This window comes from Opisthocomus hoazin, chromosome 2 (genome assembly GCF_030867145.1).
Source record: "Opisthocomus hoazin isolate bOpiHoa1 chromosome 2, bOpiHoa1.hap1, whole genome shotgun sequence".
In the NCBI taxonomy this organism is placed as follows: domain Eukaryota; kingdom Metazoa; phylum Chordata; class Aves; order Opisthocomiformes; family Opisthocomidae; genus Opisthocomus; species Opisthocomus hoazin.
Genome location: NC_134415.1, coordinates 12,060,760 through 12,088,592, shown reverse-complemented (window position 1 = coordinate 12,088,592; position 27,833 = coordinate 12,060,760). Strand labels below are relative to the sequence as shown.

The following is a 27,833-nucleotide window of genomic DNA, read 5'->3' as shown; positions in this document are numbered from 1 at the left end:
GCCAGGATCTCTTTTCATGCACAGCTGGTAGACTTGCTTATCTCTGGTTTGAAGAGTGCAAACAAAAGTTCTGATAATTATGACCCAGAAAATAACTCTCACGCTAGTAAGGTGAAAGATGTGGAAATGCGTGTTCTGGTTGTTTCTGCCATACTGACCGACAGAATACAAAATCTAAACAGCTAAAGCTAGTGAGATCAATTAAACGTAACGAAGCAGTCTCATGTCCTTCCAAAACCCTGTACATAATGTTTTCTTTTAACTCTTATGAAAGCTTAAATAATATTTAAATCTTACGGCAGGGTGCAGTTGCATAAGCGCAGGTGTCCGGTGACTTTCTAGATGCAACAGGGCGTGATGCCAATGCCAGAGGCTGTGCAGCACCTGCGTAGGTCTCGCTGTCGGAGGTGCCATGGCCGTGGAGATGTCTTGCAGGCACTGTGTTCAACAGCACTTCAACTTTGCAGTACTAGCAAATGTGGCATTGTGGTTTTTACTTTTATGCAGCTGAAATACTGTGTGTTTTTGAAAAAATAGTTCCGTGAAAGCATAACTGTAAAGTGGACACACTTCAGTGTTTCTGTAAAATCAGGTTGTACTGCATTTTTTGTTGCATACCGCTTGAAAAAAATACTCATACTGAGTTTTATTTTACACAGCATCCATACAGAAGTAGCCTTCCATCTAGCTGCTGTGTGGTGCAAATACACTTTTTTCAGATGATAAATAAGAAATAACCTGCATTTGTGTAATGGTTTAGTTTTTAGCTTGTACTTGGTTGGATTAAAACAGCTTATTTCCCAGTCCTTTCTCCAGTCATTCGTTGCATGGATTTCTTCTAGCACAGTTGTATTTGTTTCTAGCACATCTTTACATTTGTTGGTCGATCTACTAAATGGATATGTATGTGCTGCATTTGAGAGTATTAAACTGGTGTGTGGGTTCCTGTTCTGTGCTAGCACTGTGTACATGCGTGCGCCTGTGTGTGCAGCTGTAGAAGGGTGTTCCTCCACCATCAGAGAAAGTCCTTTTCTTGGCTTCCCACCCTCTTCTAGATGAGCTTTATTTGAATGCCTCTGTTTTGAAGGATGGAGGGGAAAGGCAGTCTGCTGGCAAAAGGAAACCTCCTGCCCTCTGGCTTCTCTTCCTACTTGACTGTAGTGCTATTTATCGCTTCTTCACAGCTGTTAGGTACTCTGGGAGTGAGGTGGTCAGCAGAGAGGGTCGTGGCTTCTGAGAGTGGCATGTCCTGTTCCAGGGCTAACTTCCCTGCTGTCCTCTGCATGCTGAGCCTTGTAGGGAAAAGAGGACTCTTGTCACTGCCTGGCTTAAAGCCTTGAGAGAATGTGTGCTCCTTCTTTCCATAACCCACACATTGGCTTTTTTGGTTAATTTGTACTCCTAAGCAGTTGTTTTTCTCTTTGTGTGCTTACAGATGATGCTGTTTTTTAAACATTTGTGTAAGTTAAGGATTTGTATTTGCTATGCTGAAGTTGTAGTGGAAGTAGGAAGCATGTTGTATTTCTGCAGCCTTTACTTTTTTTTTTTTTTAAATTGAAGCATTAAAAACCCTAGTTGCATGGCTGGTAAACTGGTTACTAAAGATTTTAACAGTTACGAGGATAACTGTATCCATAGTACTTAAGGCTTTGGTTTTAAGCTCCTTTACAGAACCATTCCTTCCATTTTCTTGCACTCTTCATATGATCAATGTAGCTATAATAGAGGAACCACTTGTCTGTTGCATGGATTCTGACAAAGGTGGAAATGGTTAAAGCTCCTGTGGGTTCAGAGTTGGATGTGTGAAGCAGTACGAGCACCCTTTCCTTTAACAGCATCCTGTGCTTTAGTACAAGAGGATTCTATTGTGCGCGTTTTATAAAAGTGCCGTATGACTTAAAATTTAACACATTGTGCTTATTTTCTGTATTGCAGTGTTCATGGAAAATGTGCTATTAGGCTAGAAACATGATTCTGTTATATGGTTAATTAAAAAAAAGACAGATTTTTAATATGAGCTCAGTCAGTGGAAGACATCAACAAAGACTTTTTTGTTGGCTGTCAAGTGAGAAAAACAGAAAAGACTTAAATTCTTCCTCCAATATTTCCTTCCAGGCTGACTCATCAGTAGAAATTGGGAAGAGCTGCAGAAAAGAAGCCAAACAGACAAGCTGATAACTCAAAGAAATACTCTTTTGAGTTGGGGGTGCAGAGTGGAGCCATCATGAGCGATGTTACCATTGTGAAGGAAGGCTGGGTTCAGAAGAGGGGTAAGTTCTACCTTTTAATGGAAAGTTCTGACGTATTGTAAGCTGTGCGCAGTGGCATTACATCGTTACACATATGAGCGTTCTTGATTTATCTTCTAGTCTGCAGCGAGCTAATCTGACCATATGGAATTAATGGCCATTAAGGCCTTGGTCTTGTTAATGCTTAACCCTCAGCACTGCCCCTGTTTATAGGGGTAGCTGACAGTGAAGAGGAAGTTGAACTCGGTAATTCCCGCTTAACCTTGCCGCTGCAGCTGCTGTCACCCATGTATCAGACTAAGTAGGCTCTTGTGGCAGCTGGAAGGGGTAGTAATAGAGGTGCACAGTGTAACGTTGCCTGGAAGCTGCTGTGGATGGGATACTTTGTGTGAAACTTGCTAGGTGCTAAAATCATTCACTCTGGCTCAGCTTGTATTGCAAATGCAAGTAGTCCCCATGAAATCAACAGAATACTTACATAAAGCTCAGAGTACACCTAATTACTTTGCAGACCTGGAAGCCGTGTGATGAAAGGATGTGTTCCTAATTATATACCAGCCTAAAGTACGACTTTCTGTTATGTAGGAATTCCCGTGAGTTCTTCAGGCGTCACTTTATAATGTATCACCATGTGATTTACAAATTTGAGAAGGTAGCTGTATGTTAAGCTTTGAGTGGGAAACCTCCAGAAATGCCTGGCATTCGTATCATGTAATGAACTTCCGATGAAATCTTCCATGCTTCAGGCTGCTCTGCTTTGCTTTGTGGTTGTGCACATGATTATTTCTAAAAGAACATCATTGCTCTTGCAGAAAGAAGGTGTCCTGGATTATAGGGTGATTTATGCCATAAGCTTCTGTGATTCTAGCCCAGAAAGATTTAGCCTGGAATAGCGGGAACAAAATTACCCTTTAATTTACAAAGAAATGCTTTATTTCAATAGCAGTGTGTGAAGACAAAGATCATTATTAGCTTTGTTATTGCAGATTGACATTAAATGTCAAAGAAGCCAAGAGAATGAGAGAAAAAGTTTATTATTCTGTTATTATTCCTGCATAAATTGTATTTCAAGATGCATTATGGGTATTGTAGATGAAAATGGGCTAAATTATGTGAAGCTGAAGGCTTGCTTCCTATTTTGGAATATATATTTATATTTATAACAAATCAAATTTTACATGACAGGAACTATTTAAAATTTTTGATCATTTTTTCTTCCCATCTTCTTGTTGTTTACTCAGTTTGGGTATTTGATTTCTTTTTTTTTTATTTTTTCATATAAACAAACTGCTTTCAAATGTATTAGATAATGATTAGAATGATCCAAATAATTTTCTCTTACATTGCATCGGTTCCTACATGTATTATTGCTCATTCTTATTACACCCTGATACCAACTCTGTGAGCACTGGGTATGCATACGTTAATCACGGGGGACCAGAAAAGGACAATGTACAATGAAACTCAATGTCTTACTGAATATTTGAAATTCTGAATTGTAAATTAAGTTTTCCCTTCTCATGCTGTTTCACTATCTATGAGTTGAAAAAAAGCCTACTGAGTTGACATTTTGATGTCAGTTTTGTTAGTAATGATTTTCTTTTCTAAGTAAAGACATTTGATGACATGCTTTTTTCCTTATTTTAATTAACTGTGAATGGACGTGTGGCTGTTTTTTTTGCTTCTTCCTGTAGGTGACTGTGTAGGTTCAAGTGGGATTTTTTTTTTTTATTAGATCTAATATTGTCCTTAGTTTTCTGTGTCTGACTTACTCTGGTTGTTGTTGGATTAAAATGTTGCTTTTGTTTGTATCTGAAAGTGCAGTGGTGTTTTCCAGTGTCAAGAATTTGTAAGCATTTAATTCAACGCTTATACATTTCATGTAATTACAACTTCTACCCTGACCTTGCTCTGGAGCAAAAGAATCAAAGTTGTTAAGTGCTTTTTTTTAATTTTTCCGAGAAAAAGTATCCAACCTTAATGTAAATTCTGAAAGTTGGAGTACGCTCAGTAGATAGACACTTCTTATTTTGGCCGTTACATATTCTCTCTCTGTACCAGGAAGTGTCATGGGATTGGGTAAAGCTGCCCTGCTTCCACAAGCTATGGTGTGATTACAGTTTGAGTGAATTCTCTGATCATCCCCACTTGACACTCATTGGCTCAGTTCACAGGATGGTTTTGGTAGGTAAAAATGAAGTTCCTCCTGGAGGAAGCTGATCTCTTCTCCAGGCAGACACTGAGTGAACTCCAGAACCAGCAATCGGTCCTTTGGACAGCCTTGAACGGTTGTGTGGTGCAACCGTCACATCTGAGGCTCCAGACTGAACTTAACTTGAAATAAAACTCGTAAACCCCTGCTGAAACACAGCGGCCTGGGCACCAGCTGCTTCAGGTGACTGACCTGCTTCTATTACGCCAAATTACTTGGTCAGCCTGGGACCCTTTAAAACTGTTCCCTTCAGCAGTCAGGAAGGTTTGTGATACAAGGAAAAGGACACAATGTGTCTCTGCAATTCACAGCACAGTCAAGGAGCATGAGGATGACTTGAAAGTACTGGGATGAAGAATGGTTTTGAGGAGCCGGCTAATGAGACAGGCTATTACAAAGGCAGGTTAAGTGAACTGAATGTAGGAATGGGAGGGGAGGACTGAAAGTTGAGCTGGGGATCTGTCTCTGAGTTGAGACTGTGACAGAGAGGAGCTGGGGAAGACGGGATCTGTTAGGGCACAGTGCTACAATTCTTAATGGCTGTGAAATGCACTGAGAAAATGTTTACTTTATTATCCTTAGTGCTGTATCCGTGTCAATAATAGAGGGCCGAGAGCTGTGTGTGTGTAAGCTTTTAACCCTGCTATGGAGCGCTGAAGAGTTGATGTGATGCTACACAATTGGCTTCAGTGCTCTGTTTTTCTGTGTGTGCTTGAGTGATGAACCAATTAAAGTATTAGTATTTTAAAATCAGCCAGCTCTCGAAGTTAAGCAATGCCAGAATTACATTTATTTAAGGATGATCATACTCAGGCTTTCAGTAGCCTTTGGGAGAAGTTGTTTCAGTATGGTGGGAATAGATGATACTGAGAAAGAGTAAGCTGTTATATGTGAATGGTCAAACAGACAGAGATGACAGGCTGGAGGTGAGAACTTTGGACAACAGAAGACACAAAACCCAAGAGTAAGCAAAGCCTGAGAAGCTCAGTGAACCTCAGGTGCAGTCAGGTCCCATGTCATAGGTGAAAGGAGACCCTGAAGCACGGCGACTAGGCCTGCCTGAGCAAGTAATGCAGTCCAGTGAGAGCAGATTCAGAGGATGAAGTAATTGGTGATGAGGACCTGATACCTGTCTACACGTAGTGCATTTGCAAAGTGAAGTGGATGTTACTTTGGACTGGCTCCTGACTGCTCCTGTGCTGCTTTGGCAGTGGTAGTGCTCCTGGAGTACATCTTGTGATTTTTAGTTTCATCTGAAAGGAACCAGATTTGTGCACTCCCAGGACTGCTTCACGCAGCAAATGGAAGTGCATTAACTAGGGTGATGGAATATTTGTGGTAGAAGTGCTCTCCTTATCTGAGCTAAAGTACTAATGAAGGTGCACCCTGTGAGACATCAGAACTTGTACAAGCAGAGAGCCAGCGGAACCATCTTCTTAGGTTGGAGTCTCTGCTCAGGCAAGAGAAGAGTGGGAATGTGTTTTGTACATATGGTCTTCTGGTTGTCTGTGACTTACTGTCTCAGATCTGGCAACCTCTCTCCTCACCCCTCCCGAGTTGATGGATGGCATGAAGGAGACCAGGAGGGTAAAATCCCTCAAGCTGTAAATGAAGACCAGGTTCGGGACCTCCTGAGGAACCTAAATGTACAGAAGTCCATCGGACCCGATGAGATGCATCCCAGAGTCCTGAGGGAACTGGCTGATGTAGTTGCCAAACCCACTCTCCATGATATTTGAAAAGTCATGGCAGTCAGGGGAAGTCCCCAGTGACTGGAAAAAGGGAAGCATTGTGCCCCTTTTCAAAAGGGGTAGAAAGGAAGACCCTGGGAACTACCGACCTGTCAGCCTCACCTGTGTGCCTGGGAAGATCATGGAACAGATCCTCCTAGAAGATATGCTAAGGCACATGGAGGCCAGGGAGGTGATTCGAGACAGCCAGCATGGCTTCACCAAGGGCAAGTCCTGCCTCACCAACCTAGTGGCTTTCTATGATGGTGTAACAACAAGGGTGGACAAGGGAAAACCAATGGACGTCATCTATCTGGATTTTTGTAAAGCCTTTGACACGGTCCCCCACAACATCCTTCTCTCTAAATTGGAGAGCCATGGATTTGGTGGGTGGACCGTTCGGTGGATAAGGAATTGGTTGGATGGTCGCAGCCAAAGGGTAGTGGTCAACGGCTCAATGTCCAGATGGAGACCAGTGACGAGTGGAGTCCTTCAGAGGTCCGTACTGGGACCGGTGCTGTTCAATGTATTTATCAATGACAGGGACAGCGACATCGAGTGTACCCTCAACAAGTTTGCAGATGACACCAAGCTGAGTGGTACGGTTGATACGCCAGAAGGACGGGATGCCATCCAGAGGGACCTGGACAAGCTGGAGAGGTGGGCCTGTGTGAACCTCATGAGGTTCAACAAGGCCAAGTGCAAGGTCCTACACCTGGGTCGGGGTAATTCCCGGTACCAATACAGGCTGGGGGATGAAAGGACCAAGAGCAGCCCTGCTGAGAGGGACTTGGGGGTACTGGTGGACGAGGGGCTGGACATGAGCCGGCAAGGTGCGCTGGCAGCCCAGAGGGCCAACCGTGTCCTGGGCTGCATCAAGAGAAGCGTGGCCAGCAGGTCGAGGGAGGTGATTCTGCCCCTCTACTCTGCTCTGGTGAGACCTCACCTGGAGTACTGCGTTCAGCTCTGGAGCCCTCAGCACAAGAAGGACATGGAACCGTTGGAGCGGGTCCAAAGGAGGGCTACAAAAATGATCCGAGGCCTGGAGCACCTCTCCTATGAGGACAGGCTGAGAGAGTTGGGCTTGTTCAGCCTGGAGAAGAGAAGGCTGCATGGAGACCTGATTGCAGCCTTTCAGTACTTAAAGGGAGCCTATAGGAAAGATGGGGACAATCTGTTTAGTAGAGACAACAGTGACAGGACGAGGGGTAATGGTTTTAAACTAAACCAGGGTAGGTTTAGGCTGGATATAAGGAAGAAATTCTTTACAATGAGGGTGGTGAAACACTGGAACGGGTTGCCCAGAGAGGTAGTGGAGGCCCCATCCCTGGAAACATTCAAGACCAAGTTGGACGGGGCTCTGAGCAACCTGATCTAGTTAGCGGTGTCCCTGCTCGCTGCGGGGGGGTTGGACTAGATGACCTCTAGGGGTCCCTTCCAACCCAAAACTTTCTATGATTCTGTGATCTGGTGGTAAGAACCAAGCATCTCATGGCCTTGTGCCATGCGCTGCTGCAAAGATATTCTTGCCATTCACTGGCTCGGTGTGTTTTGTTTCAGAGAGGATAATAGTTTTTCTTTCTTCTTTCTGTTCTCCAGTTGTTCCTGTAGCCAGGTTAGGAGAGAGATGTGTTGATGACACCAACGTTTTTCCTGCTAATGCATACAGGTGAAAGGGAAGTGATCTTGACTAAAAATCTGAAATACAATGATCTGAACCTCGCTGCTGATATGCAGAAGTTAAAACACATATTTGACATGTATGCAGTTAGTGTAAGGACCCTGCAGTAATTGCTGAAATGACTTTTACATTTTGGATTTGGTTATAAGCACAACATTTTGCAGAGTGTTTTCTTAAAATTATTGCAAGAGTTAGTATTTTTAATTTTACTTAATGTGTTTTTATTGTGTTTACTAAATTAAATTTAATGTTTTACAGAGGGGGGATGCGCTTTTAATCTATCAATTTGGAAACAGCTGATTTTTTTTAAATGGATGAACATGCTTAGTATGGTTAGAGCTGTATCGTTACAGAAGTGGGTTTTATACATATAATTCAGGTGGTATTTTTTCTTTAAAGCTAAAATTTCCTAAGTTGTAGAGTTGACCTTGTCTGTGGTCTATAATAGTTGCAACAATTAGATTTAAGAATCATTAATAAGTATGCTTAATTGCAACCTAATTTCTTTATACATAACCTGTGCACAAGATTTCAATTAGTTTAAACATATGAAAAGGTTTAAGAATCTTTGTTACATGTTATTAAAAGATCATTTGGGACAAAGGAGAAATTGACACCAATGCTAATTTTTTAAAGGACACAGTTTTAAATTTAGCATGTCCACTAACTTTTTCTTTAATGGAAAGAGTAAAGTTTTTTTTTATTTGTGGAGAGTATACCTAATGTATATTGCGTAACTACATGGCTAAATCATTATTTAAAGACAAAGCAAAATATTGTCAGTTTAAATCACTGCTTCTGTAGTCATCCTTCAGTTACCACACCTCTGATTGGGCTTCTGCATTCAAGTGTCTCACATTAGATAATGCTGTTTGTCGTGATAATCTTTACCTGGCTTACATGATGTATTTTTACCCAAATTATGTTGAGTAGATAATGTATCTGTCTTGGTTATGGGGGTGACTTTAATAATAATCTTGCAATTTTTGATGTCCTCATTTTATGTCACAATGCTCACCTGAAGTACAGCAGTACTAATATACCAGTTCTATAGAGGGAGAACTGAAGTATAAAATTGCTGTGACTTAGCCATGACAGCTTAAGAAGTTTGATGTAATGAGATGGTGTAAAAAAACAATGTCATGAAGCTTTCCTGTAAACAGAGTATCACTGAAATACTGTTATAGCATTTTTCACTCAATGTTTTTCTTTTTTATTTTTTTTAAATACCGCCTTTCATAGTGTCTTAGTATGCAGAATTGAATTACCTGAAGTAGTGTTAGTTATTTCTAAACTCGTAGAGTTTATAGCATAAGATGTGTTTGATTTACTGTGATGAGATTCACTCAGCTGCTGGTCTGTTTTCATTTTTGCAATTCAGGACATCATACGGGTGTCATGGGACTTTAAGAAATAACCGTGTGGAAAATATTTATTGTTGTTATATCTACTATCAAGAAGAATAAATAGTGTAGTGAAATATATCTATTGTTCCAAATAGGAATACAGCTGTTGTTTAAAGTACAAATTATTTACATTCTTAGGGTAACATGTCTTCCCTTCCCCCTTCATATCCAGAAAAAGAACTAACTAATTCGATTTAATGGATGTTGGGTTTTATAGTTGAACCAAGACCAAACAGATGTTAATTTTGGAAATACACACTGGAGATTGAGTTCACGTGGTATGTTTGGTGGTGGGGTTTTTTTGTGGGTGGGGGCAGGAATGCCTTGATTGAAAAATTAATTTCAGAAGTTATGGTACTAATTGAGTGTTATTCACAACCTGTCAGAAATCTTGTTTGCAGATTGTCTGAATTATTTGAGTAGTTTAACACACCTCTAACAAAGACAAATTTAAATAGACTATCTTGAACATCTGCTACACAAAGTAGAAGAAATTTCAAATATTTTTTTCTAATTGTCTTAGGAAATAGTAGTTTAAGGTAAAGTCTTCACTGATGAACCGCTTGAAACTAAATAAGACTTTCTTATTAAAATCTTTCTACTCTGTGTAATTAATAGAAAATCTGAATTACTGTAAAGTTCAAATAAAATGTATGAATTTAAAAGAGGCAGCTCCATGAGGACCAAAGAGAGAAAAAATGACAGTGCAAGCTCTCTTGTATAAGTGATTATACATCCGTATATCTAAACTAGGGGTTTTTTTAAGTTCTCAAATAGTTAGAGATTTCTATATCATGCACTCGGTGTAGAAGTGTGTTTAGATAAATCTGTAAAGTTGCTTGCAGTCAGGGATACCTCACACACGTTTGTTTTTTTTTTTGCTTCCATGTATGCTCTGAGCAGAGATTTGTGTATTTAGAGGCTGTTTTCCTGCAGCTGCCCCACTGGGAGAGGAAGAGGGCCCTCTGTGCCCTTTGTCTGTCCCATTCACTTTGTAGTTGAGTGCCAAGCTTTTGTTTTTGGAGTAATTATAACCTTTTTAACCTTACTTGTCCCTGTAGGAGGACCAGAACCATGTGAAAATCTTAAACTTGATGTAATTAGGATGAGAGTGTGGGGTTCCTCTTTGATAAATAACTGTTTATTCCAGGTACTTTTTAGGTAGTAGATAGGTGAGTGTTACTTTTGCAGCTCTCCACTTTGGATTGTTATGAGTTTCTGCAGGTAAAGGCCATTTGCTATAGTAATTGAAACTTGAAACACAAGGTATTTTAAACAATCTCAAGGTTTTTCTCTGCAATATTGTTGCTGAATGCCAGTTTAGATAATTGTGCATGGTTGATTAATTTTTAATTTTTTTTGTGTGTGTTTTTTCAATGTAGTTGTAATACAGCCTGTTCCCAGTTTTTAAATGGTTGTACAGTTGTGATTCTGATTGGTAGAAATGACGCTGTGCTAGATGGAGCTGTATTGTAGCTGATAGTGGCTAAAATTCTGTGTGTGTTCTTTGATTAAATGTATTAGTTCCTACCACTGAGGCATCACATAGAAGATGCAGTAAGATATTCAAGGGGAGAAGAGTGTTATCCTGTGTTTGTATTAATAGGGTCATATTGATGTGGAACATTCATGGGTGTATCAACACGTTTGACCTTGGTGCTATTGATTTTCAGGTTTTTGAAAAGAAGTTGAACAAATTGAATACCTAACCGGAATCCCTGTTTATTGTTATCCTTTCAGTGGCTTGTAAGATGTGTTTCTGGTGCTTATCACCTTGGGCTTTGGGCTTTCACATGTCCTGAGTTTTATGGTAGAAAAGTGCTTTTATTATTCCTCACAATAAGAAGTTGCTTGTTACACAGGAAAACACATAGGCATTGTTTTTTTTCAAGTATTCTGGACACACTGGCGTTACATATTCTTGTATGTCTGTTCCATTTGCTAAGTAATGAATGCTGCCTTATTGCTGATATTCTGAAAGTTTTCTCCATTCATACCAGTTTGTCTTATTCATACCTGTTTGTTACCCTTGAGGGCAATACTTTTAAAGAAGTGAGGTTAATGTTGTCTCTTGCAGGTATTAGAGAAGCAAGATATTAACAAGTCATTGTCCTTTTCCTGCTCGCAACCCTTTGACCCTGGCAAAGTATGCTGTTGGGAAGACTTCAAGGAACTGTTTCCCAAATAACGTGTTTTCTGTTTAATAAAACTCCTACTTTTATTTTTACTTAAAGCTTAAATAGTCACGCCGTGTAATGCCTTTGGCATACTGTAATCTGTTGATTAAATTCATTTGTGTTTATGTCACTTTCACATTGAAGATGTTGTTATTCTAGGGACAACTTGCTTGCAATACCAGGGCTTTTGGTGTCTCATTAAAATTTCATCGTTCCTCAGTATACCTATGTGCTGGTCCAACAAATCTCCCAAGTCTTTGTGCTTTCTTTTATTTCAAAGGCAATCCATGTACCTGTTCTTCTTACCTCAACTAGGTCAATCATGAGCATCTCTACAATCTGTTTACAAAATGAGAGGTTTCTTTCCAACCGAAACATGGAAAAAAAATGGTGGTAGCCCCTGGGATGTATTCAACCTCCTATTTAGAGAGCAGTTTGGTCTTTCCTAAATTGCAGGAAAACCAGTGTTGCTCATTTCCAGCAGCACAGACCTTGACTTGTGCTAGGAGGGTTTCCTGGGTCTCGGGGTAGGTCTCTGTTAGCACATAATATAGCACAATAGGAGTGAATCTGTCGAGAGGTGCTCGGATTTTGGTGTCCATGCTGTCTATGCTTGTTTCCAGAGCTTTGCTTTGGACTCACTCTCCTGTCTGTGCCTATGGACTGAGAGCCTCTTGGCAGTGGGAAAGTATCAGGTGTGGTCACAGTGTAAGCCAAAGCTTGTAAAGGCTGATAACTGGGAGATCTGCTTCAGGCGTGTACTCCTTATCTGTAATGTAGGTGTAACTCCAGTTACATTTTTTTCCAGTCCTCTTCGGTACCATCTCTAACTATATCCCAGCTAATCTGTGTTGTTATTGATTACTTCCCTTGCCAATCAGGGCACTGTTAGCTTACTTTTTATAAATCTAAATACGTTTCTTTGAAATCAGATTATTGCAACTGACATCTTGTTTACTGTAAATTCTAAATTTATAGTTTGCTTTCTTACAGAGTGCGTTCTTAAACTGGTAGGTAGATAGGAGATGCATGTGTCAAATGCCAGCATGCTGGTAAGAAAACATGTTCCCTTTTTCAAAGTAGATTCAAAAGTTCACTTTCAAAATGTTGGCTGTCTCGCCTTTGGGGGTAGTATTCCCAAAAATAGTTAATTACAATGTGGTAGCGTATTAACCATGTAAAATTACAATATTCCCAGTTTCGTTGGTTGTTACCATTTTTATACTGAATTTTTAAACTGTGTAATCCTCACTTATTCACATTTGTGCAGTTTAAGTGTAAAAATTTTACTGGGGATAGCTTCCTGCTGGTTTTTTATCAACATTGTCATGCCAGAACAGTCTTCACAGATAGCTACTAACTAGGCCTAGATAATGAGAACCACAAGACCAGAGAGAGATCCAATTGCTACTTTATACAAATACTCTGTGTTTTTGGTTGCAATAAACTCATGGGCAACTATGTTCATAATGAAGAAAAATGTGTAAGATGGTAAATTATGTAAAGAATTGGGCTAACGACATCTTAAATTTGGCATATTTAGTATTGTGGATTTTAACCTGGATTTGTCTGAGTCGGTTTCCCTCATGAAATGGAAATACTGTTGCTACTTCACCTCAGAGGCTTCTTGAACGCGAGTTTGTTCATCCTCGTGAAACTTCTGGGTGCCTTATATTTCAATAGTCATGCTTTTTAAAATGTAATATAGGAAGCAGAATGAGTCCAGTAGTAGTTGAATTTCAGCCTGATGGAGAAGCAGTGGAGTTTTTGTATTTTGTTTATCCTCTCGACATAGAATCGTAGAATCATTTAGTTTGGAGGAGACATGCTGCAGAGGAAGAGGTGAAATGTGTTAAGGTGTATAAGGGGAGGAGTTGTTAATAAGATACAAAAACCCAGTTGTCCTGTATCAATTCTTAAGGTTAGGTTTTTTGCTAGGTGTCTTCCAGAGAGACTGGAGGAAACCCCTGAACAGTGATCACTGGGAGAGTAGTCCATAGGAACATGACAACAGCTCTACTTACCGTCTTTTGACCCGGTGAAACTGTGCAGATGGATTAGGGGTATAACTTTTACACGTATGAAAATATTTACAAAGTAGTGTGCTTTCATACAGCATTGATAGCTTTACTTCAAAGCTGGTATTCACTCACTTGGTTGTGAGCTGTGCTGGCTTTTATAACATGGCAGTTTATGTATGCTGATTAATACATTGGAAACTTTTCTGAACAAGTTTATTCTTATCTTGAGGAACAGCAGCAACTACTGTATTTTAATTAGGAGCTTGTGACCTTGCCCCCGATAGATGCAGTTCCATGTTTACTTGAAACTTGCGTTAAGTGGAAGCTGTTGCTGAAATGGGGGAAGTGTCATGTCCTCTCCTTGCTCGGTTGTGTTGGCACTTGTGATTGCGATGGTGACATGGTGAATCATACCAGGAAATTTATCTGGCTGAAAATGAATCTATTTTTATTTTCCTAGCTAACTTTCAGAGGGATCATTTCCCTGACCTGACTCACCGTGTAGCTGCACAAACAGTAGTGCTGGCACACAGGGGAATGCGCAAGCGGCAGCGCGGAGGGGCAAGACAGCTCCCTCCTAGGGGCAGCCCCCACTTTTCCAAGAGTAAATTGGTCGTAGAACGGCACCTAAAACTTAGGTTATTACTGTGACCAGACCACAGCCCAATTACTTTGTATTTCAAGGTGGTTTTCTTTGAAATCCATGTTTAGAAAAGGGCCATTGATTTACTCTCTGTGCTAGTCCTAAACATGATTGAAGTAAAAAATGCCACCAGGAGGTTAGCTAGTTCCTATTCCTGTGTATTTATAGTTTTTCAAAAAACAGTAGTTTTTAACAGAGTAGTGACTTGGATAACGTCTGAAACAAGAAGTGGTTCCTTAATCCAAATGATATAGTAGCTTTGTAATCCTCTTGGGTTTAGAGTTTGAAAGCTCTTTAAAAAGAGTATTTTAACTGAAAAAAACACCCAAAGCTTATGATAGACAGATACCCTTCTGAGGCTAGTGAGCTGTTGGCTTCTGGGTGTTATTCAAGATTAAAATTATACTTGTGGTTCTCAGAGTTCAGAATATGCATACTGTGTTGGTGGACAATCAGTGAAACTTCAGATAATGTAAGTTTTTAAGCCTCTTGAGTTTTCTGTAGAGTTTCTGCTACATTTGGTGGAATTCCTGTAAAAGTAAATTGTGGCTGGAATTCATTCTTTGCAAGCCTACTTCTGGGTTTCTTTGCTGATATACCAAAATTTGGAGAAAGATCAAGTTCTTTATGATTTCAGCTTGCATAATGAATATTTGATATGATTTTTTGATGTAAACATTTGTGTTTGGGATCCCTGTGGATGGTTTTCAATCACAGGCAAGATCTTCCACACTGAGTTACACTACATGCATGGGATTTTATGTACAACTGCTGTTAACACAAAGAGGCTTACATAGTGCTGATGAACTTTTCTGTCACTTGATCCAACCATCCTTGCTCCAGAGGACACCGAGAATTGCTGTTATCTGCAGCAGTGTGGGAAACCATGCTGATATTAGACAAATAGATAAATTTCATGGCAAATGAGTGTCATATTCTCTAGGCACATAGAAACACCTTGAAGTTTGCCATTTGCCACGACCATAATGCTAGCTCTCATTTCTAATAAAAATAACAACAACAATAACAAACCCCAAAACCAAAACAAACCACACCAAAACTCTACACTCCACAAAAGAAACAATCCAAAACAAAAAACCAACCTAACCCAACCCAGCTTGTTTTAGGGATCCTTTCTAATGCACTGTGTTCCCCTGCACCCTCTCCAAGAAGATAGCTGTAGATATTATTTAGTCTACAAAGAGAGAGTTAGGGAAATGATTATCGTCACAGTGCGTTAACTTGTGGTATATGGTAGCTGTGTAATACATACTTACGTATGAGTCTGAGGTATTTCTTTTGTGCGAGCCTCCTGTGTATCAGTATAGCCATTAATAGATAATGCCAGCATTGTTGAGTGTATTGGTAGTGAGGGTTTAAATAATCTGCTAAGATAGGCAAATAACAATAAATATTACCTTTGATAATAAAAGCTTGACCCACTCAAATAATGTCAGTCTAAAAATTCTTGTATTACTAGGTATTTTGAGTGGTTTTGAGGAACATACTTCAATAATTAAGCTTATTCTTACATAAGAACATAAAATCTGAATTCATGTTGGTTTCTTGTAATGGATTTTCCTGTGAAAGAGGTAACAAGTTGCTATTCCAGAGCTGGGTAGAATAAGGGGGTAAGAAAAAGCTCTTTTTATTGAGAGGCAACATGAGTGCAAAAGCATCACTGTCTGGTTGTCCACAGTGTGTCTGACCTTTCCTTACAAAAGAAAAATATCTCTATAATAAAGTGAGTTTTGCTTAGAAAGCAAGCCACAGAAAAGCCACAGGTCGTCATATTCTGTGAAATCATTGTCACTGGTAAATTGCCTCACAATAGACGTTTGTATTTTTGTAGTAAATACGATCCTGTATTAGAGCTTTAGCATATTAATAGCCTTTCCTTTCTTGCAATCCAGTGTATTCCCTAAAAACCATCTGTGACTGGTAGACTGTTGATGTCAATGTATTTGTAGCTATAGTGTAGAGGAAAGTTTTATACTGGTGAGATGCACAGTTTGTAAAAAGGATGGCTTACCACAATCTCTGTCTTTTGCCAGTCGACGTATTTTAAAATGCTCCAAATAGCTTGTCTTATTTGGAATTCCTTGAAAATCTGTTTGTATTTCTTCACTTAGAGTGTGTGTATTTTATTTTTTTAATACACAAAGCAAGAAATGAATCTATTCATTAACATTTTAATCTTTCCTCAGAATAGACAAATACTAACAATTACTCTCTACCAAGAAATCGACGCATTGTGATTTAACCAATGCTTGAAGAACTCATTATTAAATGCTTTATGCTCATGCCGAGCTGAAGAGCGCTTTTGTGTCTGAAAGAGAAACATGCAGTGATGGTTTCAGCTTCTACTGTAGTTAGAGATTCTGTTCCTGGTTTGAGGTGGTAAAAATGGAAGAATTAGAATGCTTTACAGATATTTTCATTTGGGTTCGTACTGTAACTGCTCTTGGTTATTCCCGGTGCAAAAGTCTGTCACTAGTTTTGCTACACCTTTCCCTTGGCCACAGCTGTTCTCTGGTCTTGTTTGAAAGAGTCACTGGTAAATGCTGCTATTTTTGTGTGGTTCTAAGCAGCTGGTGGGCCTGTCGAGGGTAGAGAGCGACTGATGAAATAGGAAGGGTGCAGAGAATGGAGACATCTAAAAGATGGGTTGGATAGGCTGGGAATGTGAGCAGCTTTGGTGTAGAAACGAAGTAGCTATCGCTAGATACAGTAGCATCAAAGAAGAACAAACTATAGAAAAAGGTTTATGTCAGGATAGAGATTCAGAAAAAAAAATACTGAAAGCTTACATTGGAGAGACTGACAATTTTTAATTACTTAAGGAATTGTGAGAAGTTTTTGCAACAAAGAAAAATTCCATGGTAATTGCAGTAACTTCTGACATACTGCAACATGTCCTTGTCCTTCAGTGATTAGAAGATGAAGTTAAATGAAAAATGTTAGCTTTTTTTGTTTGTTTTGTTTGCAATGCTATTATGCAATTATAAGGAAAAAAATCTAGACAAATATAATTAATCCGTGGAAACTCCCAGCTCAAATACTACACGGGAAAGTAAAGGAATGCAAGAAGGGAATAAATTTATTTATATTGGTGGTAAGGTGCCTGTCATCTGGAGATTTCAGTAAAGAGCTGGTGTTACAAATTGGCAAGGCAACAGTTTCATTTACCAACTAAATAAGATATGGTCATAAAAATCCATGTTTTAAAGACCAGGGTGTGAAACTTCAACTCGGATATTTCTTTCCATCTCAACATATGGATGTGAAAGCTGGAAATCCAACAAAGGTACAGACATCTAAATGCCTTTGAAAGCAAATGCCTTAGAAAAATACTATGTATTAAATGGAATGAATTTATAACAGATGCCAAGATTCATTAGACAGCTCAAAAACCCCTTGGCTCTAAAGTTATCCAGAAAAGAAGATGGAATTATCATCTGGAACATATGTTAAGAATGAAGCCAGAGCATCTGTCATGGAAAGCATGCCACTGGGCAGCTGGAGGAACACGCAAAAAGCACCAACTGAAAGAGTGTGTCCACTGAACAACGCCTAAGGTGAAAAAAAAAAACTGTGGGACATCGCACCGGATGCACAAGGAGTGGCTCAGAGTAGATGAAAACTGCATAGGGCTTTGTGGCGCTTTGCTTTTTTTCAGTGTGTGTAAACTGGAGGTTTTGGGTTGTTTACTGTTAAGATTGCAGATTATAAAGGATGATTAAAAATTGAAGGTCAGAATTAAAAAGTGTGGATTAAGTACAGTACTTAGCTGTAATGCATTTTCATTTATATTAGAATTTATATATAATTTCTTTAGCCATGAAAAGAGAAAGAAGATTGTGCAATTAAATAAATCTTCAGATGCATTCCCACTGGTTGGCTTTATCTACAGTAGAGCATTCAGGATTACATGGATAAAAATCCAGAATTATTGTATCCGAGTAGCCTACAGTTAATGACAGTGCTATGGATTTCCTTTTCTTTGAGAACACTTGCTCTTATCTTTTTGTACTTTTTGTCACTTTGCAGGAGTTCTGGAGTTTCTGAACTAGCAGCTCTTTGGACTGTGCTGTCTTTTAACTTGCCCTAGTATTAGCCGAATGTTACAAAGGTTGGTGTTAGAAACACCTTAGCAGAATTTGAATTTCATAAAAGACTTCCAGTTGAAATGTAAGCTTTCAAATCTGTTATCTCAGTCTGTCTCTTAATCTTGTGTTATGAAAGCATTTTAATAAAATACAACAATCTGAACGAAGTTTGTCCAAAGTAGTCAGTAATGTCTCAGACTTGGGAAACAGCATTGTTTTGTGTTCTTTTTTTCTCTTATGATTTTCCAGGCAAAAAAATAAAAAAAAAAAAGAATTCTTCACTCAGTAACATGGAGGTACTCCCAAGCAACTGTGTGTGTGTCTGATAAGGTGCTTTTTTAAAAAATTTGGTTGCTTGGGTTGTTTCCCCTTGTTGAAACATCTCACTGACACCCAGCCTTACGTGGGAATGTTTCTCACTCCTCTGAGAAGTTTGAACAACCCCTTTACCTTCTAGATGCATTTTATGAGTCTAAGTAGTGAACCAAGATTGTTAGTTCCACTTAGCAGGGTAACAAGTTTAGGCAAAGTGAATAGCTCCTCAGACATTTCAAAGGTGTATTGATAGCTGCAGATTTTTTGTTTCTTCCACTTACAGTATGAAGTGCTATAGTGATTATTTCTTAATGCTTCATAAAGGTGAGAAAAGCTTGCAAATGCTATTCAGCTCCACTTAAAGGCTCAACAGTCAGGACACATAATTTGTTTTTACTTTTAAAATATTTACAGATTTTTTTATCCCCTTTACACATTTGGTGTTGATGGAACTCAGTTTAGATGCCCTCTTTCCATGCATTGGAGGTAGGGCATCTAGCTATTGTCTGTCCTTCAGAGCCTGCGCGGTCACAATTTTCTACTTCGACATATTCTGCTTCTGATGCAATGTGTAATTATATCCAGCCAGGACTGTAGGTAAAACTTTGTTTAACAAAATTTTTTCAGAGGTTGTGCATTCTGCCAAATTCAGAGCAGCCTTTAGTTATGTTATATGGAAAAGTAAACCCAGCACACCCCCGAATATATTTTCTCCTTTCGTTACCATGAGCATTTGCTCTTTTGTGTGTGTGGCAACTGAAATTTCTGTGTATTCAGTTCGTAACAAAGTACTTTCAATAGTACTGAAGGCAGGCTTAGAAGTTATGTCTCTGGAAACTAATAGCTAATAGCTAATCTAATAGCTTTCTACGATGACATGACTGGCTGGGTAGATGAAGGGAGAACCGTGGATGTTGTCTACCTGGACTTCAGCAAGGCTTTCGACACAGTCTCCCATGATATCCTCCTAGGGAAGCTGAGGAAGTGTGGGCTGGATGAGTGGTCGGTGAAGTGGATAGAGAGCTGGCTGAATGGCAGAACTCAGAGGGTTGTCATCAGCGGCGCTGAGTCTGGTTGGAGGCTGGTAACAAGTGGTGTCCCCCAGGGGTCAGTACTGGGCCCAGTCTTGTTTAACTTCTTCATCAACGACCTGGATGAAGAGTTAGAATGTACCCTCAGCAAGTTTGCTGACGACACCAAACTGGGAGGTGTGGTAGATACACCAGAAGGCTGTGCTGCCATTCAGCGTGACCTGGATAGGCTGGAAAGCTGGGCAGAGAGGAACCTGATGAGTTTCAACAAAGGCAAATGCAGGGTCCTGCACCTGGGGAGGAACAACCCCATGCACCAGTACAGGCTTGGGACGGACCTGCTGGAGAGCAGCTCTGCGGAGAGGGACCTGGGTGTGCTGGTGGACGACAGGTTAACCATGAGCCAGCAGTGTGCCCTGGCTGCCAAGAAAGCCAATGGAATCCTGGGGTGCATCAAGAAGAGTGTGGCCAGCAGGACGAGGGAGGTTCTCCTTCCCCTCTACGCTGCCCTGGTGAAGCCCCATCTGGAGTACTGTGTCCAGTTCTGGGCTCCCCAGTTCAAGAAAGATGAAGAGCTACTGGAGAGAGTCCAGCGGAGGGCTACGAGGATGATGAGGAGACTGGAGCATCTCCCCTACGAGGAGAGGCTGAGGGAGCTGGGCTTGTTCAGCCTGAAGAAGAGAAGGCTGCGAGGGGGCCTTATAAATGGCTATAAATATCTGAAGGGTGGGTGTCAGGAGGATGGGGCCAAGCTCTTTTCAGTGGTGCCCAGCGACAGGACAAGGGGCAATGGGCACAAACTGAGGCACAGGAAGTTCCGTCTGAACATGAGGAAGAACTTCTTCCCTCTGAGGGTGACGGATAACTGGAACAGGCTGCCCAGGGAGGTTGTGGAGTCTCCTTCTTTGGAGATACTCAAGACCCGCCTGGACAAGGTCCTGTGCAGCCTGCTGTAGGTGACCCTGCTTCAGCAGGGGGGTTGGACTAGATGACCCACAGAGGTCCCTTCCAACCCCTACTATTCTGTGATTCTGTGAAACAAAAGAAGTGAAAAGACATTGTGTGGTATACTATTTCAAGTTGTGTGTTGACTAGTGTTTTGAAATACAATTGTCCTGTGCTCACTGCGAAAGATTTTTGCTCAACAGTAAGTAACAATAAAAAATATTCAAGAGCTAAAAATACAGGATTACTACATGCTTTGACCTGTGGTCAGTGAGTTGGCAGGAGTAGCCTTGTATTGTTTGTTCAAGGTTTGTTTGAAGAGAACAATTATAGGATGATCATTAAAAATATTGACATACTATTTTTCAGGAGCAGAGGTTTAAAAACACACCTTGGAGAAAGAAGGCTTTTAAGTATTCAGTTGGAATGCATTAAACAAAGTAGGAACAAAACCAAAACATTGTATAAATCTTCGTTTGAAAAATATTGAATTCTAGTTATTAAGTGATTGTTTATGGAAATTTTGTATTTTTCTCTGCCTTTTCTTTGCCGTGTTTTGAAACAATATACTACAAAATCTTAATATAACAGAATCTTGATCTCTAAGAGAGAGAGGCAGCCCCTCCATGTAGAGGATCTCCATCCAGTAGGATGAAGGGAGACCCTCAGTGGATTTTTGCCAAAGACTGAAGGAAGACTTCGTCCCCCCATTTTGATGCAGAGTCAAAATCAAACTAGCCATACAGGGTAGTAGTTACAGCTAAGAGGGGTTGCCAGGTTGATGGTCTTGAATAAGTGATTCTCTGGTACAGAAATCTAGTTTGCACGGATGAGAGTGTGTGGGTTCCCAGAGTACAGCTCTGCTGAGTTTGTGCCAGAGTTTTGGCTAAATTAGTTCTGTAATAAAATCGGAATGTTTCAGTCTTTGTTTTTCTGCTGTGTAGGGTCAGCTCGCCTGCGTTATTTTGTCCTTGTCCCCAACTCAACTTTATTCCTTTCATAACTGGTTTGAGATGTTGTTTTGGGAATTGCTTGTGGAGGAAGACCGGCATTTCCTTCCACTTTCCCTTTGGGTGTACTGCTGTATGTAGTCACTCCCTCCTCCCAGAAACTGTTACCGGTAGTTGGGGTTAACATCAATAACAGTGTTGGGCAGCAATAAGCAAATAGGAGAGAGCTGACTTCGTCCGGAGCTGCCGAACTAGAGTACTGGGTTGGAATATGAGAGGAAATGTATGGATAAAGTCACCTTTTTATTTTAATTCAGTTTAGGATTCTGGTTGAAGTTCAGAGAGAGCTCGCTGCTTCCCGTAGCTGTTTCTGTTGCCAAGCTGGAGAAAATGTGACTCAGACCCTTCCTTCCCTAGAACTACAGGCCTGTCAGCCTGACCTCGGTGCTGGGGAAGATTATGGAGCGATACCAGGCATGTGAAGGACAACCAGGGGATCAGGCCCAGCCAGCATGGGTTCATGAAAGGCAGGCCCTGCTTGACCAACCTGATCCCCTTCTATGACCAGGTGACTCACCTAGTGGGTGAGGGAGAGGCTGTGGATGTTGTCTACCTGGACTTTAGTAAGGGCGTTGACACTGTTCCCCACAGCACCCTCCTGGAGAAACTGGCTGCCCATGGTTTGGATGGGTGTGCACTTCGCTGGGTGAAAAACTGGCTGGATGGGTGGGCCCAGAGAGTGGTGGTGAATGGAGTTAAATCCAGCTGGTGGCCGGTCATGAGTGGTGTCCCTCAGGGCTGTTTTGGGTCCGATCTTGTTTAACATCTTTATTAATGATCTGGATGAGGGGATTGAGTGCTCCCTCAGTAAGTTTGCAGATGACACCAAGCTGCGTGGGAATGTCGATCTGCTGGAGGGTAGGAAGGCTCTGCAGAGGGATCTGGACAGACTGGATCAATGGGCCAAGGCCAACTGTATGAGGTTCAACAAGGCCAAGGGTCGGGTCCTGCACTTCAGTCACAACAACCCCACGCAACGCTACAGGCTTGGGGAGGAGTGGCTGGAAAGCTGCCCAGCGGAAAAGGACCTTGGGGTGCTGGTCAACAGCTGGCTGAAAATGAGCCAGCAGTGTGCCCAGGTGGCCAAGAAGGCCAATGGCATCCTGGCTTGGATCAGGAATAGCGTGGCCAGCAGGAGCAGGGAGGTGATCGTGCCCCTGTACTCGGCACTGGTGAGGCCGCACCTCGAGTATTGTGTTCAGTTTTGGGCTCCTCACTACGAGAAGGACATTGAGGTGCTGGAGCTTGTCCAGAGAAGGGCAATGAGGCTGGTGAGGGGTCTGGAAAACAAGTCTTATGAGGAGCAGCTGAGGGAGCTGGAGCTGTTTAGTTTGGAGAAGAGGAGGCTGAGGGGAGACCTTACTGCTCTGTACAGCTACCTGAAAGGAGGTTGTAGTGAGGCGGGTGTTGCTCCCAGGTAACTAGCAGGATGAGAAGCAATGGCCTCAGGTTGCATCAGGGGAGGTTTAGGTTGGACATTAGGAAAAATTTCTTTCTTGGAAGAGTGGTCAGGCATTGGAACAGGCTGCCTATGGAAGTGATAAAGTCCCCGTCCCTGGAGGTGTTTAAAAAACATGTACATGTGGCACTTCAAGGTTTTGGTTTAGTAGGAATGGTGGTGTTGGGTGGATGATTGGACTTTATGATCTTAGAGATGTTTTCCAGCCTGAATGATTCTATGATTCTATGATTTGTGAACGAGTCCACTTGATCTAGTCGAAAATCAGGTGGAATGAGAGGTGCTCCGTATTTTCCCCAGTAGAACTGGATAGAATAAGGCATGTAACTCATGTTCACTTAAAAACAAAACAGAAATTCTTCTCCGAACCCACTTTTTTAAAAATCTAGGTAATCTTTAATTTTAAAGTATTTGAAGGTGATCCATGACTCTTGTCAAGGTTGTACTTATCATGATGAAAGAGTGCTTCCTGTGTATATTAAAGGTTTATTGAACAAATGGACAGTTGCTCTTCAGTTGCAGTGCAGATATGTGAGTCTTAGTAAGAAAATGGAAAAGAATATAAATGGAAAAGAATATCACTTCCTCATTAACCTCACTAAGCTAGGTGAACTAGTACAGCTGTCCTTATGTTGCAAATTACCTACCGAAATAACTAGTTAACTTCAGAAATATTGGCTTGTGTTTCCAACAAGGCTGCCAACTTAGATTATGTATTGATACGTTTTTATTGGACTTAAAAAGGTCGTGTTGGAAGAGATTTTGATTGCTAGTTGTCTGTCCGCCATTTTGAGGCTGAGTCAGAAGTAAAAAATGTCCTTGCATGATGTTTGTCTGGGGTGTTCTTGAAGGCTCCAGTGACTTTCTGTCGCAGAGTTGTTCTGCAACTTAAAAAACTGTTTGGATCAACTTTCTAACAATATGTAATCGAAATTTCCCTGCTGATCAGTTTTTGTACTGCCATCTGTAGATGTGAAACACAATTAATCACTGTCCTCCTTATGAGACTCACATATTTTAAGATTACTATATTGTGCTTCCTTCTTATTCCCTACCATATTCTCTGTTCTAGGCTAAGCCTAGCCAGTTGTTTTAATTGTACTTCAAACTTGGTATTTTCTTACAAACAAAGAAAAAACTGTATAGTCTTGTTCTCTCAGGACTTTTCTCAATTTAGCTCCCCCCCCCAATTTGGTAGTGCTCAAAATTTGTGAATGGTGATATTTCAGAGCTTTATCTTTGCCTGATAGAGAGGAATAAATTTTTCTTTTATTTTTTTCCCTTAATTTTAATACAATACCTTTGTTAATATGTAGCATAATGATATTTATCTCTTATGCTATCTGTCTCTTTTATAACATCAATGCATTGTTTGTTCTTCCCCGATTTTTTCAAAGACAGTACAATTTTTAAATTGGGACTACTTTTCTAAAGAACTCTTGCTGTCTGGGTGTTTCTGTGTGTGAAATGATTTGTAACGGGATTATTATTTTTTTTTTTGCCTTTTGGAATATTTGTCTTGCTCTTGATTGTTCTGTAGCTGATATGCTAAAAACATCCTTACTCCAAAGTTGTTTCTTCGTATTTTTTTTGAGATGTACTGAACTGCTTTGTGGTTCTATTTTTTGTTGATGCTAAAGATAAATAGCTTTTTTCATTATACCCAAAAAAACAATCTCTTCAGTATGTCTCTGACATTCAGCTCACTGAGCAGTAAAAATAGATTTCAGAGAAATAAGTAGTGGAGAATTATTCTTCCTTCTATCATTTAACATGTTGTGGAAAAAAAAAATCTGAGGTGAGATTAGTTGGATTGGCTTTAATGAGTGGTGACATCAGAGTCATCCAGAATATTTTGTTTATTCTGGGAAGGTGGATTAATAATACTCAAATATTTTTTTTTAATCTGTTGATTTCCATCAACTGTGTTAATGTTATTATGATCCTATCTTTTATTAACACATCCTGTTACATTTAAATTTGCCACTGGCTTTTTTTGCTAAGAATTTTTTGTTTGTTGTAATGTATTATAAAGAGTTGGAGGTAGTGTTTAACTGTTTGTGGTTTCTTTTATCTTTTGTTTGTTTCGGATGTTGTAGTAGTCTAGTGATTTCTAAAGAAAGAGATGACCTTTTTAAATCAAAATAACATATTTTTGTGATGTTTTACTCTGGAAAAAAAAATCAGTTTGTGTTTGCTTTAAAGCTTGCTCATTTCTCCTGAGGACAATAAACACAGTGATATTCTGAATTGTCAGAGGTGGCGAAGATACGCTGAGCAGTGTTGTACAAAATCTCTGACCGGTGATCACCACAGGGCTCTTTTTTTTTGATGAATGATTAGGTGGTCTTTACTTATGATCCCTACTTCCAGGTATTTTTAATAGATCATACATCGTGTGAGGCTTACAAAATCTCTTGGAAAATGGGGCTGTGCTTAGGTGGGATGTTATTTCAGTGCATTTACTTCTGTTTGAGAGGTTTCCTTAGACGTTTGTGCTAGTGGTAATTTTAAAGAGAAAATGGCAGTATACCGTCCAGGTTTCCTGAGTGTGCTTGCTTGGATGGGTTTTTTGTTGTTGCCTCTCCCCCCCGCCGTCAGTTTGCAAAAAGGGGCTCTGTGCTGGGATGATGTGACAGGTTTGGGAGTGGACCTGATCATCTAGGAGAGCCTTTCTGGTGCTACGATCTCCTTGGCTGTTCCTTTTGTACCAGCAGCTTGTAGATGTGGTCATAGAGGAGAGGAGTTTCTAAAGTGTTTCCCTCCTTCCCTTCCTCTTGCCTCTGACAAAACAGAGTAGGGAGCACCCGGTATGTCCATGTTCCTAAATGTGATACGAGTTTCCTGCACGTATCCTCAACGTTTAGGGGATACACCTTCTTTTTTTGGGAAACTTGCAGGCAGTCTTCTCACTGAAACCTCTGTCAGACACCTCGTATTTTAGAACTCCAGCAAGGTAATTCCTAGGAGAGCACTCACACGTGACTGTCTGCTGGAGCACAGTAGTTCACCTTGCTCCATTTAGCAGTCAGTGACAGACCGACCGTAGTACCTGAGGCCACCGAAGAGGAAATAATCTTCTTACAACCCAGAACGAATCCCTCGGTGAAGGAGAATTCCTCCAGGTTCTGCCCTAGTAAAAGGTGGGGGTTTCCTGCATTGGGTAGGCATTTCTCCAAGACAGCGACATTAGCACGAATTTGCATGACAGGTGAAACCTTGGGGAAAAAAAAAAAGAAGAAACAGTTTTTCCCATAGAGAAGTAATTTTTGCTGTTCAGTTCATAGCTTCAGCTTTTGGGTACCTACAGAAATGTTTGGGATTCCAGCCCCCAGCAGGGAGGGTCTGTCCCACTGAGGTTCCTTTCACTTCACTAACCTTCCAGCCGGTGGCAAGAGAAAGGTCCAAAATCTGCAGGTAGACCCGTCAGGTTTAACTTACTGACCACAGCTGCCCTAATATACGGGTACCTAGGAATGTGCAGCCGACAGTAAACACTGTTTCTGGTAGAGGTTTGTTCTGATTTCCCTGCTCACTCCCAGTCCGCAGCTTTCCCTGATCTCCACCATCTAGGACGTCTGACATGATAAGTTGGTAAGCACACACTTTTGAGGGCTGGGATTATTTTGGAGGTGGGAAGTGCTGTGTAGTGCTAGCTGGAGATATGAAGTTTGGTATACTTCTCCTGGGGAGTTACTGTACGTTTCTGTGTAGAATTCCACTTGAATTCAGTGCGCTCTGTCCTCTTCTGATACAGTTTTTGTTGTAGTGTGGCATTTCGCACTCCTTTTGTAGTTTTAGACTCACATTCCCTACTTATTAAGCAAATTGGGTATTTTAATGTGGTGCTACAAGTGCTCATTAAAGCTATTTTTCCAACAACTGATCATTATTTCTCCCTTTTTTGATTTTTTTTTAAATTTCTTTTTTTAAAATTTGAGAAAGCTAGCCAGCAGAGATTTTTATTTCATTTGTTCTGTGTAAAATAGTCAATTCCTTTTCCATTCTTTGTTCTTACAGCTCTTAAATGCTTAGAAATCTGTTTTGAGTTGCTGTGAGTAGCCTAAAAAATTTTGTTTGTTTTATTCTTACCTGTGGATGTAGGTGGTTGCTTTGTTTGCGGTGCCAGACACAATAAGGACTTCATAATCAGCTAAACTGTGCTTTTCCAAATGGGTCAAACGTTTTGGGAGTGTGAATTAGCTTTCTGAAACCTACTTCTGAATGTTGAAGTCCCTCCTTCAAGAAGCATGAAACAAGGGAATAGAAGAAACAGGCCTGCAAACTTTGCTCATACTGTATATTTAGATTTCCATAAACTTATTTCAAAATCAAATTGTTTTTACTGCATGTGAGTGTCCAGTGGCCCAGATGGCATTGTTTCCAGCAGTCTAGATGATGATATGGATACTTCTTTTGAATGTGTGGTTTGACTATACATTGCGTAAATAATTTTTCTGGATGAAAAAACCTAACCAGAATATTGCTTGAATAGTCTTTTCTTGCAGTTTCACATCATAGATTTTTTCTGCGGTACGTAAGTGCGTTGATACATAAAACATCACTGAAGTAGTGTAAGATGGTGATACTGGAGCAACTTTGAATCCTGGCCTAAATCACCTTTACTTTGCAGTAGCATATTTTGCCTTTTCTACTTTTAGAACTCATTTTGATAGGTACGATTACTTCAGAAAACATACCTATGGGAAGAGCTGCATTTTGTCATTCCCTTCTATAGAGTAATGTTTGCTTAATGGAATAGGAGTACACATGCACAAATTACAAATTGGAAAGTAAATTAGATTTTCAAATACTTGTTTTATCATATCTTAAAGATCCTTGGTG

At 40.4% G+C, this 27,833-nt stretch overlaps 1 protein-coding gene across 4 annotated transcripts in view; it reads left to right on the top strand.

Moving 5' to 3' along the window:
* Positions 1-27,833, top strand: part of AKT3 (AKT serine/threonine kinase 3) — a 167,090-nt gene that overhangs the window by 10,544 nt on the left and 128,713 nt on the right. For all 4 annotated transcript variants that reach the window (XM_075412630.1, XM_075412629.1, XM_075412632.1 and 1 more), the window contains exon 2: positions 2,116-2,270. In XM_075412630.1, the coding sequence (XP_075268745.1) occupies positions 2,225-2,270 (46 nt within the window). In that variant the 5' untranslated portion in view covers positions 2,116-2,224. The remainder of the gene's footprint in view (positions 1-2,115; positions 2,271-27,833) is intronic.